At 37.4% G+C, this 12,986-nt stretch overlaps 1 protein-coding gene across 1 annotated transcript; it reads right to left on the reverse strand.

The window, feature by feature from the left end:
- Positions 1–2,397: 2,397 nt before the first annotated feature.
- Positions 2,398–3,598, reverse strand: LOC148275463 (uncharacterized). The gene has a single exon (XM_088235696.1). The coding sequence runs from the start codon at positions 3,553–3,555 to the stop codon at positions 2,398–2,400; it is 1,158 nt and encodes a 385-aa protein (XP_088091822.1). The 5' UTR covers positions 3,556–3,598.
- Between the last annotated feature and the right edge of the window lie 9,388 nt (positions 3,599–12,986).

The following is a 12,986-nucleotide window of genomic DNA, read 5'->3' on the forward strand; positions in this document are numbered from 1 at the left end:
TTAATAATCGGCGCGCGTGCATGAGAAAATGTATGCATGTAGAGGAAGCGGGGTCTGTGTTCAAAGATAGCGTGATATGGGCGTTCTATCCTCTCTGCCTACCTCTACGGAAAAACGGCGTGATGGCTTATTCGTTTATTAGGTGTTCACGGATGTTGCATTGTGATCGCGAATACGATAAACAAGCATGTTGAGAAATTGTTATCACGTCGCTTATTAGCACGTCGATAGTTATTTGTGATTGAGCTACAGAGTGATTTGAAAAAAAAACATTCCGCTACTCGAGCGACTTGCTTTTGAAAGAATCCAAAGCAGGTGAAAAATATTTTGGAGTTTGTTCAATTTTTGGTACACGAGGTCTGGATTTGACCTCCTCTTAGTTATTGACATATTAAAACTGAGAATATTTAAGAGAAGAGATATGGAAGTCTAGGCATTAACAGGGTTTTTGGCCTGTCGTCGGCTGGTTTTACACTGCATCACCTTTCCTCGATGTAATAATAGGCGATCGAGATGCGCATTGTATTTGATATAACAACGCAGTGCCCCATAGGATATATTGATGGTCCCTATGGACTATCCATCAGGTTATTTATGTTAATAACAAGATAATAAATTGTAAAAATCGTTATACTCATAGCTTAGTAAAAAATGCACTATGGTTTCAAATCATATCAACAAAAATAAATGAAAATAATACATATTGTTTTTTTTATTATTTATTATTATTGATTGACCTGCAGCGCGATTGTGAACGTTGTCAACGCTAATAGAACAAAACCGCGCTTGCGAACTGCTGCTAGAACCTGGAAAAGTGACAAGCTGGCAATAAAATACAACCAAAATCTGTCCAAAAATGTGTTACTTAATGTTACATAATATGTACCTACGTCATTCAGTGTGGTAAAATTACTCGCCATGCTCCTTGTCGTGCCCACCGCTCCCTATTTTATCGGTTTTTGAGCGCGAGTCAAAGAACCGGCAATATAAGCGCGAGTGGCTGGCCACATAATCGCTCGGTCGCAGTACGCATCGAGCGCTCACACAAAACGCACGCATCATTTTTGAATTATATATACTTCCTTGTATGACATTGATATAATTAGCTACACTAAAAATGCATAGCGGGCACGCTGCCACAGTTTCATAGTCCATTGTATAGAAAGACAAATGACAAGTGCGGAGCGTCGCGATTAATTGCGCGAGTAGGCAGAGAGGGCAACATCGGGCGAGAAGACGGTAGCGCGAGGAGCAAAGTGATGAGCAGCGCAAGGAGCATAGTGTGGCGGGGCTATTTTAATTCCAGCAGTATTTTGACACTTACTACAGTATTTCCAAGCGTTTATTTAACTTTTGACACATGGGCGCCTATAAAGTTCCGTAATTATTGACAGGCAACCATAGACCGAAAAATGCAATACTTCATGTTTCTTTCATTACGATAGTGAAGCGACATGTTCTTTTGCTCCGATATTTATCGATATCGATGTTTATTGAGCCTACTTATGCAATGAGGATTATACAAGTTGATTTTTTTCATGAAAAAATATAAAATGTGGACAACAACAACAACAACCATCACGCCGTTTCCCCGTAGGGATAGGCAGAGAGGATAGAACGCCATAACACTCTATCTTGGCATACAGACCTCGCTTCCTCTACATTCATACATCTTCTTATGCACGCACGCCGATTATTCCTACTTTTGACATGTCCATCTTCAAGTATTTGATGGACTTGATCGTGCCATGTCTTTTTCGGTCTTCCTCGTTTTCTGCATAAAATGTGAATTAAATTAAAACCAGAAATTAAAAAAAAAAGTATTTTTATTCACTTAATAATGAATACGACTAATTTACATGAAATATAAATGTCTGATTGAATGAACTGATTCAATATTGTGAAAATATCAAATATTTATTAAAAACTACTTATCGATTTCTGAATACGAAATTGTGATGCACGCCTTAGCGGTCAAAGCTCTACGCAACCCTGGAAAGAGGAGCCAACGCTATCTAGTATTATTTGTCAAAGTACAACAGGATACAGAAAAAACTCACCCCATTTCAGATGCCCAATTGACTCTGACCAATAATATTGGTCTGTAGTGCTGATAGTCGATCCACTACACTATCACATTAAATTTCTGTGTGAATTTCCAAAGAAAACGGCAGTGAAAAATATTGATACTTTCTTGTAGGCTTACAAAAGATGACTTTAAATTAATTTTATTGTGAAAAATCGTCGGATTCTTCCCCATATGAACTGGAATCATCACTTGAATCCTCAGTAACATTAATTGTAAATTCTCCTGTATTAACAATGTCAAACGCAATATCACGATCCCAATCAGAAAATATCTTCTTCTTTGTGCTTTCGACGACATTCGCCCAGTTTTCAGGCGGCACACGCATTTTTAAGAAGATCTATCATTTTCTTAGCGGTAAAAGGAGGAGTTGTGTTGTTTCTAGCTGCGTGTCCTTTGACTTGTGCCCAGATAAGCTCAATAGCATTGTATTGACAGTGGTATGGGGGAATTCTGAGAACGATATGGCCATGTTCTGCTGCCATTTCATCGATCACGTACCGTTTTGGCTGTTTTTTTGTTTTCAGTATATCCAGTAACTCTATTTTTCGTAAGGACTCGTCCACATCCTCCCCATTGTCACGGAGCCAGTTTATGATAACAGTTTTTCTATTGGCCTGCGTTGGCATTTTATTAATTTGACGAGAGTGATAGGGTGCATTATCAATAAATATTATCGATGGCTCTTCGAGTGATGTCAGCATTTCTCTGAACCACTTTTCATACACGTCCGCATTCATCTCCTCATGATAATTTCCTGTTTTCTGGGATTTGAATGCTAATAGAGTGTCTGGCATAAATCCTTTTTCTGCTCCCGCATGGCAAATGAAGAGGCGTTCTCCTTCCCCCATTGGCACTGCAGAAGTGGAGGCAGCAGTGTCGTCAGTCCAATTTTTTGGCAGCGTATGATTCGCATTGAGCCAAGTTTCGTCTGTGAAAACCACATTCGACCAGTTTTCTATTTTCTTCGCTTGTCTTAAAAATTGACATCGAAGCAAAGCAATATCATGGCGCTCCATCAATATTTTTCTTTTGTCACATTTTTTATATAGAAACCCAATCTGTTTTAACACCTTTGCCAAAGAAGATTTTTGACCACGAAACAAGCCACTATTTTTCAGAGATTCTACTAGTTTTTTAAATGTTGGAATCTTTTTTCTAAAGTAATAGTCGTATATATGACAGCGAATAGCATCAGCGTCAAAACTGTCAACTGCAGTCACTTTACGGGGCTGACGTTTTTTCTTAGGCGTAGATAGCGTGTTCTGTTCCATGCCGCTTCTGCCGTAGCTTTCTTTGGTTATTTTTGCCACTGTTGGAGCACTTATTCCCAATGCTGCTGCAACACGGTCTCTAACTTGCGTCACTGGTATAAGAGGTCCGCCATTACGACTTTCCTTTTCAAAATATTCACGAAGGCGCAGCACAAGCTCTCTCGATTGTCCTTTAACCACCATACCTTTCGGCATTATTTTGTAAGTATAAAGCTCACGGGAATAATAACAATCAATACGGAGGAATATAAATACTCAACTCGACGTATAAAAAATGTGAATGAACTCTCAGCGAACGGAAGTGTAGTTACTATATAGCACGGGCGTCTTGTTGCAAGTGATGGCAAATTAACGCCGCCACTGCGTCATTGGCGACGGATTTTGTCTATGGCCAAAACTAATTTGACAGTTCGTCAGAATATATTGAATTTTAATGGCGCCGAGGTCGCTCTCATTTATTATTGTCGCCGACAAACTGACAGTGTCGCGACACAAAATTTCTCAATTTACATTACGACAATAAAATAGTCCTATGCATATTTGGGTTTTCTGTAGCTCCTGCACCCAATGACAAACTCCAATTAAGGAGTTTATCGAGACTGTATTTAAAGTTTCTTTTGTAAAAAAATGATGTATTTTTTGCAATATTTTTTATTGAATGAAGACTTTAAAAAAAAAAAGTTTTACTACAGCGCTTTCGTAATATAAACTCTGCTTTAAACGTCTGGGTATGTTTATAAGCTACAAAATGTTGAGATTAAAACTTTTTCATAAATAAAGTCGATTTTTATGAGAAATCGATTCGGTAACGCATTGGGACATCCCCCTAATCGATACATAATCGAGCTGTCAAAAGTTAAATAAATGGTTGGATAAAGTATAACGACACAACAATCTAATTTATATCGGCAGTTGCGTACTAAGCGATAGTCTACAGATTAACCAATGGAGTTTTGCGTTTTGGCTCAAATGAGCGTAAATACGAGTAGTTTTGTCGGCTTGATTTCCGTACGCGGTTTCTAAACAATTATAATTATATGATTCTATCAATGTTTTTATTTTTTCCATTATAACTTTATTGTTGGTTGGGTTAGGTAAGGTTAGAACTATATTTTAAGTCCTACGATTGCGGTTAATAATATGGAGGTAACTCTACACTAGCATCAAAGTCTCCGAACCGCCCAGGAGTTGCTCGAGCAACTTTTAACACGATGTGTGCTGTCAGGAACTCTAGTCTATGTTTGGTCAAAACGAAATACCGATTACTGAACTCTTGTTTAATGCCAGTACTTCTATATAGATTGAAATCCCGGCACCTTACCAACATTCAAAACACTGAACTTTCGAGTTTTGAGAGAAAGTGCTTGGGAATAGCGGTGGACCTGCTTCGGACACGTGCTGTAGATGCCTCAGGAGAGACCCGTGTTGATTTTTCGGCTTTATTAAGCGGAACTAAGGGACGCGGGATTGAAGTGGTAGGAGATGAGAGTGTTGGATGGCGATAGAGCCTTCCGGAGGCGTTTAGTTATGCCCACGTGTTCCACTTAGGAGCAGATGAGGAAAAAGAAGAAGTTAAGATGCAGAGTTATTTTTAATAAGATATAATGTAATTATCTTCGCCTAGTAAATAAAATTATGAATGTTTATATTTAATATTAAAACAATAAAAAATAAACCTTACAGTACTACATGCATACCTCAACTGCGATTACTTAAAATCCTTAATTTATTTTTTTATCGTAATCATGCAGTTCAGTGACAGTAAAATACATTTCTTTATTTAAATTTGTTAAAACTTAGAAGGGAATACGAAAGACTAGGTATTTATAGGACTTATGACCTGTCTTTGACTGGTTTAAGTGGTTACTTTACACACTGTGAAGCATTCACTATTTTGCCTATGTTTAAACATCCACATTTCCTTAACTCTTCCATCTGTTGATTTTTGTGTGGTAAAAGAGCTGAAACTTTCATAATGTGGGTGAGATTCATCCGGCTGAACCATTCACTATTATAAACAACAACAAACTATCACGCCGTTTCCCCGTAGGGGTAGGCAGAGAAGATAGAACGCCATATCACTCTATTTTTGCATACGGACCTCACTTCCTCTACATTCATACATCTTCTCATGCACGCACGCCGATTATTCCTTACTTTTGACATGTACATCTCGAGTACTTGATGGACTTGATCGTGCCATGTCTTTCTCGGTTTTTCCTCGTTTTCTGCATCCTTTAGATCTTTTTAGCCCATCTTTCGCAATCGATTCGCTCTACATGTCCAAACCAACGCAGCACCACTTTCTTGATTCTGTCGATAATGCATGTCTCAGCCTTACACAGTTCACGGATCTCGACATTTATGCACCTATCATACATCGTTTTACCACACATCCGCCTGGGGGATCGCATTTCGACAGCATTTAACCTACTCTCATCATCATTTTTCCAATTCCATACTTCGCACCCATACATGTAGCGCCACTTGCTCAAATTACGATGAAACATCATTAAGGCTATTTAGTAAGTCAATTGACATATAAATTTGTTTCAACAGCGAGAGACCATTTTCAAGGGAATATGGAAGTCTAGGCATTTACAGGGCTTATGACCTGTCGTTGGCTGGCTTAAGTGGCTACACAAAGTGTTAAGTGGCCAACCAGTCAACGACAGGTTATAAGCCCTGTAAATTAATGGACTTTCATATTCCCTTTTGATTTTCTCTCTGTTGCAACAAATTTAGGTCTGAATAACTCTCTACGGAGGAAATCCAGCCAGTCTGCAAACATTTGGACATACTCAAAACATTGTTGAGTTGATTGACTTAATAATTTTAATCATTTTTTGTAATTTCACAGCAAGAACCTTTTCACCAATGTGATTATTTAAATCATTTCTTTCAGAAAATTTGGATTCACAATCGGAGCAGGAAAATAGTTTATTGCCAGTACGAGTCAACATGTGCGATGTAAAAGGACTTTTCCTTAAACATTTATATTATATGTCTAGTCATGAGAATGTTCTCTCACCCATTATGAGTTGACATGTGCGATTTCAAAATATCCCTCCTTGAACACCTAAATTGGCACTCTGAGCACGAGAATGGTTTCTCACCAGTATGAGTGAACATGTGTAATTTCAAATGACTTCTCCGCGAACTTTTGTGCTGGCACTCTGAGCACGAGAATCTTTTCTCGCCCGTATGAGTCAACGTGTGATATTTCAAATGACTTCTCTGCGAACATTTATATTGGCACTCTGAGCACGAGAATGATTTCTCCCCAGTATGAGTCAACATGTGATATTTTAAATGATTTATTCGCGAACATTTATATTGGCACTCTGAGCAAGAGAATGGTTTCTCACCAGTATGAGTCAACATGTGGTATTTCAAATGACTTCTGTGTGAACATTTATATTGGCACTCTGAGCATGAGAATGATTTCTCACCAGAATGAGTTAACATGTGTGATTTCAAATTACCCCTCCACGAACTTTTATATTGGCACTCTGAGCATGAGAATGGCTTCTCACCAGTGTGAGTTAAGATGTGCGATTTCAAAATATCTCTTCTTGAACACTTGAATTGGCACTCTGAGCATGATAATGGTTTCTCACCAGTATGAGTTAACATGTGTAATTTAAAATGACTTATCCGAGAACTTTTGTATGGGCACTCTGAGCAAGAGAATCTTTTCTCACTAGTATGACTCAGCATGTGATATTTCAGTAGACTTCTCTTTGAACTCTTATATTGGCACTCTGAGCATGAGAATGATTTCTCCCCAGAATGAGTTAACATGTGTGATTTCAAATTACCGTTCCGTGAACTTTTATATTGGCACCTTGAACAAGCAAAATATTTTTTACTTGATTTTAAACCTGAAACAAAATATTTAATGGTTAAAATAATATTTTCATGGTTGGAACCGTCGTTGATTATTTAATAAACCTTTAGAATACAAAGACTAAAGTTGGTGTATTTCTAGATTAGGAACGAGCATTATTGAGAATTGTTACAAATAAAATTTCCGACATGTAGTATTTAAACGAAAAATTACGAGGAAATTAAAATAATAAAATTAAAACAGGCTCTTTAACAAAACAATAAAAGCTTATTTGGAAAGAATATCTGTTGCCATTGTATTTAATTTAATTAAGAAATTAAATAAATTGAAAGAAATTCGACTTTGAAATTTCTGCTCTTCATTCTTATTCTTTTGAAACAGAACGGAATAAAAAATAATAACAAAATTGGGCAATGACAGTAGTATTAACGTGGGGACCTTTGCCTAAAAAAAATACCTGTTTATTTTTTACAGTCCAATCAATAATTTTTTTGTGGTAAAACATAACATCATCATCATAATTTCCTTTCCGCACCCAATGGTGCATAGGGCACTGCATTGGTACACCAATCGCAACGTATCTTGATCATTTTGGTTCTATGAAGGTAAGATGATCAGTCTTACGCTTCAGGTACCAGTCCAGGGACTAGGAAATATTCTAGTGTAAAAACACCCGTTTAAATAAATATTTCATATCTGCCAAGTCTGGAATCGAACCCAAGACCTCTTGCATGGTAGGCAAACGCGCTGACCATTACACCACGAGGTCGATAAAATAAAAATAATGTTAAATAAACTAGAATTATTTATATTTAAAGCATTAACTTTGGGGTCAAACATTTTACTAAATGTTATTAGATATTTGTATATAACCACTTACCGACTTTTCAATGTCTACCGGTTTCGAGACGTACCCGTCTCTTCGTCAGGACACCAATTAAACCACTTTTTTTTATTAATTCTCAAACAATCGAATATTTTTATAATTTCATCAGTGCATGTTTGTCCTAATCAGTTCATGTGCTTATTAAATGCATGTCGTGTTGGTTTTATATTTTTGTGCAACAACTATGGTGAAGGTGTATAGTGGGTTTTGCATGTTGGTTTGATTGGTGTCCCGACGAAGAGACGGGTACGTCTCGAAACCGGTAGACATAGAAAAGTCGGTAAGTGGTTATATACAAATATTTAATAACATTTAATAGAATTATTTATTAACTTTTTGTACATAATTTAAGTTGTACACTGGCGGGCTTATTATCAAATAGCAATTTCTTCCCCCAAACAATGAAATACAAGCGAGATTTATATCATTTAAGTTTCATAGCGTTTTCAATAGAAAATAAAATTTAAAAAATTAAGATACACGAAAATCCCTAAAAGGCCCTAAGCCCTGTAAATGCCTAGACTTCCATATTTTCTTCTCAAAAATGTTTTCCCTCTCAGTTGCAACAAATTTAGATCTCAATAATTCCCTAGGGAAGAAATCCAGCCTGTCTGCAAGCATTTGGACATACTCAAAACACTGTTGGAGTTAAAGATGTTTGTGTACCATTATTCATAGTCCACAGACGTAATCGTAGAGTAGATAATGTGGAAGAAAGTATTACTCACTTGAGTCAATTTCGATTTTAGGAAAGGAATCCAAACATTCTTGTTTAATGTCAGGATTGTCAATAATATCTCTGGTTATCCTAGACTGGACAGTACTGGTGCCCGGTTCAGCTTTCAAGGTAGCAGTATCTAGCTCCTCGCTTTTGTTGGAACATAGCGTCCCTTCCCCAGTATGGAGAATATCTCCTTTTACATCACCAGTTTCCGGTTCAGCTTTCACGCTACCAACACCTGGATTCTGGCTTCTATAGGGATATGGCATCCCTATCCCAGTATGGAGATCTTTTTTTACACAGCCAGTCCCCGGTTCAAGCTTTACGGAAGCATCACCCGGCTCCTCGGTTTTGTAGGACGATGGCGCCTCTTCCACAGTATGAAGAATATCTCCTACATCGCCAGTCCCCGGCTCCGCTTCAACGGAAGCATTACCAGGCTTCTCGGTTTTAAAGGACGATGGCGCCTCTTTTCCTGTGTAAAGAATATATTCTATACCGCTTGTCCCCGGTTCAGCCTTAATATTCACCGAAGCGATTTCCATAGTTTTGCTTTTGAAACCCTTAAAAAAACTGGAGAATATCCTGAAAATCATACAAAATATAAAAATAATTACGAAATACTATCAGTTAAAAATAGAATAGATGCCGAAAGAAAGAAGAGTTTCGTAAAGTTTGGAAATAATAAAATTACTTTTATTGTGTAAATATTTATGGTTTTGTTTTGGGTGATCATCTTGGGTTGCAGGGATCATCTTCAGGGTAAACTTTCAGCTTCGTCCCCACCATAGAGACGTCCAGAACAAAATAATACAAACCATTAACATAGTGCGGTTCAATTCAGTTATTTTCGTGTTACACTCGCGCTTTATAACCAAATTCTGTATTTAATTCAACGTGTATTATTAGGGTTTGAACTGCCAGTAGGGTCGCAGTGAGTCACATCTTGCTGAAGGATGTGATTCTATAAAATGCTGCGAACACCCAGTTGCATTACACCGGAAACACTACTGACTAGTCCAACTCGTTAGCGTCCACGTCATGAACCCTGGGCAATAGGACCACACATAGACCACATATAGGAGAACTGGCATTATACAAGAGTTGAATAATCGGCATTCCGTTTTGACCGAGTATAGACTAGAGTTCCAGAAAACACGCAACATCATGTTAAAAGTTGCTCCAGCAATTCCTAGGCGGGTTGCGAGCTCTTTATGCATGCTTCCATCCTCAGTTATGTGAACTCTCAAGTATTTAAAGCTGTCAACTTTCTCAATCCTCTGTCCATTATAATAGAGAGGCTGATCAGGGTCAGGACAGGATTTGAAGTATTATTAACACGTCGAAACATCGCTTCTTCTGCCATCCCCAATTGGCGTAGGAGCCCCCCTAACGATAGCCAACAAAATCCTACAAGTCTTACAGAGTGAGCCTTATCTTTTACAAATGAGCTAGTTGTTCCAATATTGAATTGATCAATACGCTGAGATAAGCGACGCGAATATGCGAAAATTCTACCGAAACGATGCAAGTTAATATGCAGCAACAATTGGGTCAAAGCGTAATGGACATAATAAACAAAAATTCATTTAATTGTAAAATCGCTAGCTGCGAAGAAGATTAATGAAAATGATCCAACAAAGAGTACTGCATGTTTACTATGCACATGGAATGTTACTGTCTAGATAGCCCAAGTACTTTAAAAATGCCAACATGTTTCTCTGCGAATTGACAATTAGACTGTTCTAGGTAAGGAGCAGAAGAATTAATGCTTGCCTCACGCACGGGAGTTCCGGGTTCGATTCCCGGTAAGAACACATTAACTAAATGTGATTTTTCTCTAGCTGGGCTGTAACTCATCGCTGTAACTGTGCCTCCTGGCCTGTTTCGGTGCTACAAAACAAATCAAAACATAAACTGGAATTGTTACTTACTTTTTAAGGTGATTTGAGTGTAAAAAACGAAGATTAATCGTCCAATAATACAGTTATTTATGAATTAATTATCCACAAGATGGGGACGCGCACCAACGCGCACTGCCTGACAGAAGAACCACAGATAAAATCTATCGTGTTAGATAATCTAGAAACAAACATAGAAATTACGGCTAGAACTTTTTTTTAAATCAAATTCTAATTTTCAATTATCGGCGCTGCATAATATTTGAAAACCCAGGAGCGTTTACTGCATTTGGAGTACATCGACGTCTTCTGTTTCAAATTAACATAAAATAAACTGGGAGAGACATTTTTATTAACATCAATAAGACCAAAGTGTGTGATGAATACATGTATCTAGGACACAAAGTAAAACTTGGTAAAGATAACCAGACAGCGGAGTTACTAAGACGAATAGGGCACCGTTCGGTAAACTAAAATATATTTTTGAAAATAAAGAAGTCCCTATATGCTTAAAATATTGCCGGTGACAACATAAAGACTAGAAACTATGTTTGTAAAACAAAAAAGTAGCCAGAAATGAAAATGCACGCAACGATCCATGGAAAGACAGATGCTCGGTGTATGTCTAAGAGACAGAGTAAGAAATGAAGAAATAAGGCGCTGAACTGGAGTCGTGGATATCACGGATCGTGCAGCGAAATTGGAATGGCAGTGGGCAGAACACTCGGCGAGGCAAAATGAAGGCTAATAATAACCCAGGATAATAAAGTGGAGACCATGGGCTAACAAAAGAAGTGTTGGTAGGCCACAGAAAAGATGGGTCGATGACATCGCCTCTATTTCCGGTGAAACATGAATGATGAAAGCGAGTGTTAGGAAGAAATGGAAACGTTTGGAAAAGGCCACCATCCAGCAGTGGAGAGAATAAGGCTGAAGAAGAAGTTGAAGATAACATTACACTGATCGACAATGATTTTGTGACATGAACTATTATAGCTGATCCTTTTGTGATTTTGCTTGCTGAGTCCACATATGGCACCAGAATTTGTCTATCACACTTAGTTTTTTTTTTGTAATTTAATGTTTCTGTACGAAGTAAATATATTTTGAATCTTACGTTTAATTTTTTGTTCCAAAATGAGTTTGTTGTTAACTTCTCGAAGTGTAGAGATATTTTTGTATGATTTCACAAATAATTGTTTAAATTCTTCCTTTGGGCTGTTTTTTTTTAATCTTCAATGTTCTTTCTGTGCATTTTTTAAAGGAACAATGTTTTTTTGTATTTTCCTTATTACATTGTACATTGTTGGTTGGGTAATGCAGTACCTGCCCAATTGAGCTGATATATATATATATATATATATATTTATACATTTTATATTATTTTTTATTCTAGTAAAATGGCTACAGAGATAATTCTACCATATAAAACAAAAATATTTAATAAAATTTATATTTTAAGCACTTATGGTGGTCTCAGCATATCCCGCCATCGCTCAAACAGGGGTGAATGGATCCATAGGAGAAGCGCGTTGTTGGAGCTTTTCAGGCGTTCCCATAGTACCTAGGCAGTCCAAATAATTGCCTGATGCGTTATTAAATGTGACCCTTAACTTATTCCATTCGGCTTGCGTAGAATTGTTCCATACTTCAGCTATATACATGGACGTCAAATACGGTATAAAAATACTAATATTAGGTACTACATTAAAACCACTAGCCCAGGAGTATTAGACTAAAATTAGCCATTAACATCAAATGTTTCATAACTAGCTGATTTTTTGCACATGTGTTCTAGATGTGGTACTTAATTAATACTCAAAACTCTCCACTTCCCACCCCTCCCCCCCTTGCCTCTTGAGATATTTCATTATACAGGATGTTTGGTGGTATATTATATACTTAAAACCGTTACAACTTTTAAACGCAAGTAGCTAGAATAATTTGAAGTATGGCGTTTTAATCACAAAATTACGTTTTCATTTATTACATAAAAAACATTGATTGAAAGAGCGGCGTTGTTTCGCTATCGAGGCGTAATTAAAATACGATTTTCGCTCACAGGGACGGCGGCGCTACGCTCATTCTGTAAAAGTTACAATATTTGGGCGATAAGTTACGTGCCTTGAATAAAATAAATGGGGAATTGAGTTGACGGATAAAAGGCTTCAGAAACGGCTGTAAACAGTCGTGGCCAAAGCCTAGCTTCATCTGTATCGTCTAAGTCTGATGAAAACGTCTAGCGCGGAAGTGATTCGGTGTTAAAAA

The sequence above is a fragment of the Micrasema longulum genome, unplaced genomic scaffold (genome assembly GCF_059751315.1).
Source record: "Micrasema longulum isolate JH-2025_06_02 unplaced genomic scaffold, ASM5975131v1 h1tg001416l, whole genome shotgun sequence".
Taxonomy (NCBI): Eukaryota; Metazoa; Arthropoda; class Insecta; order Trichoptera; family Brachycentridae; genus Micrasema; species Micrasema longulum.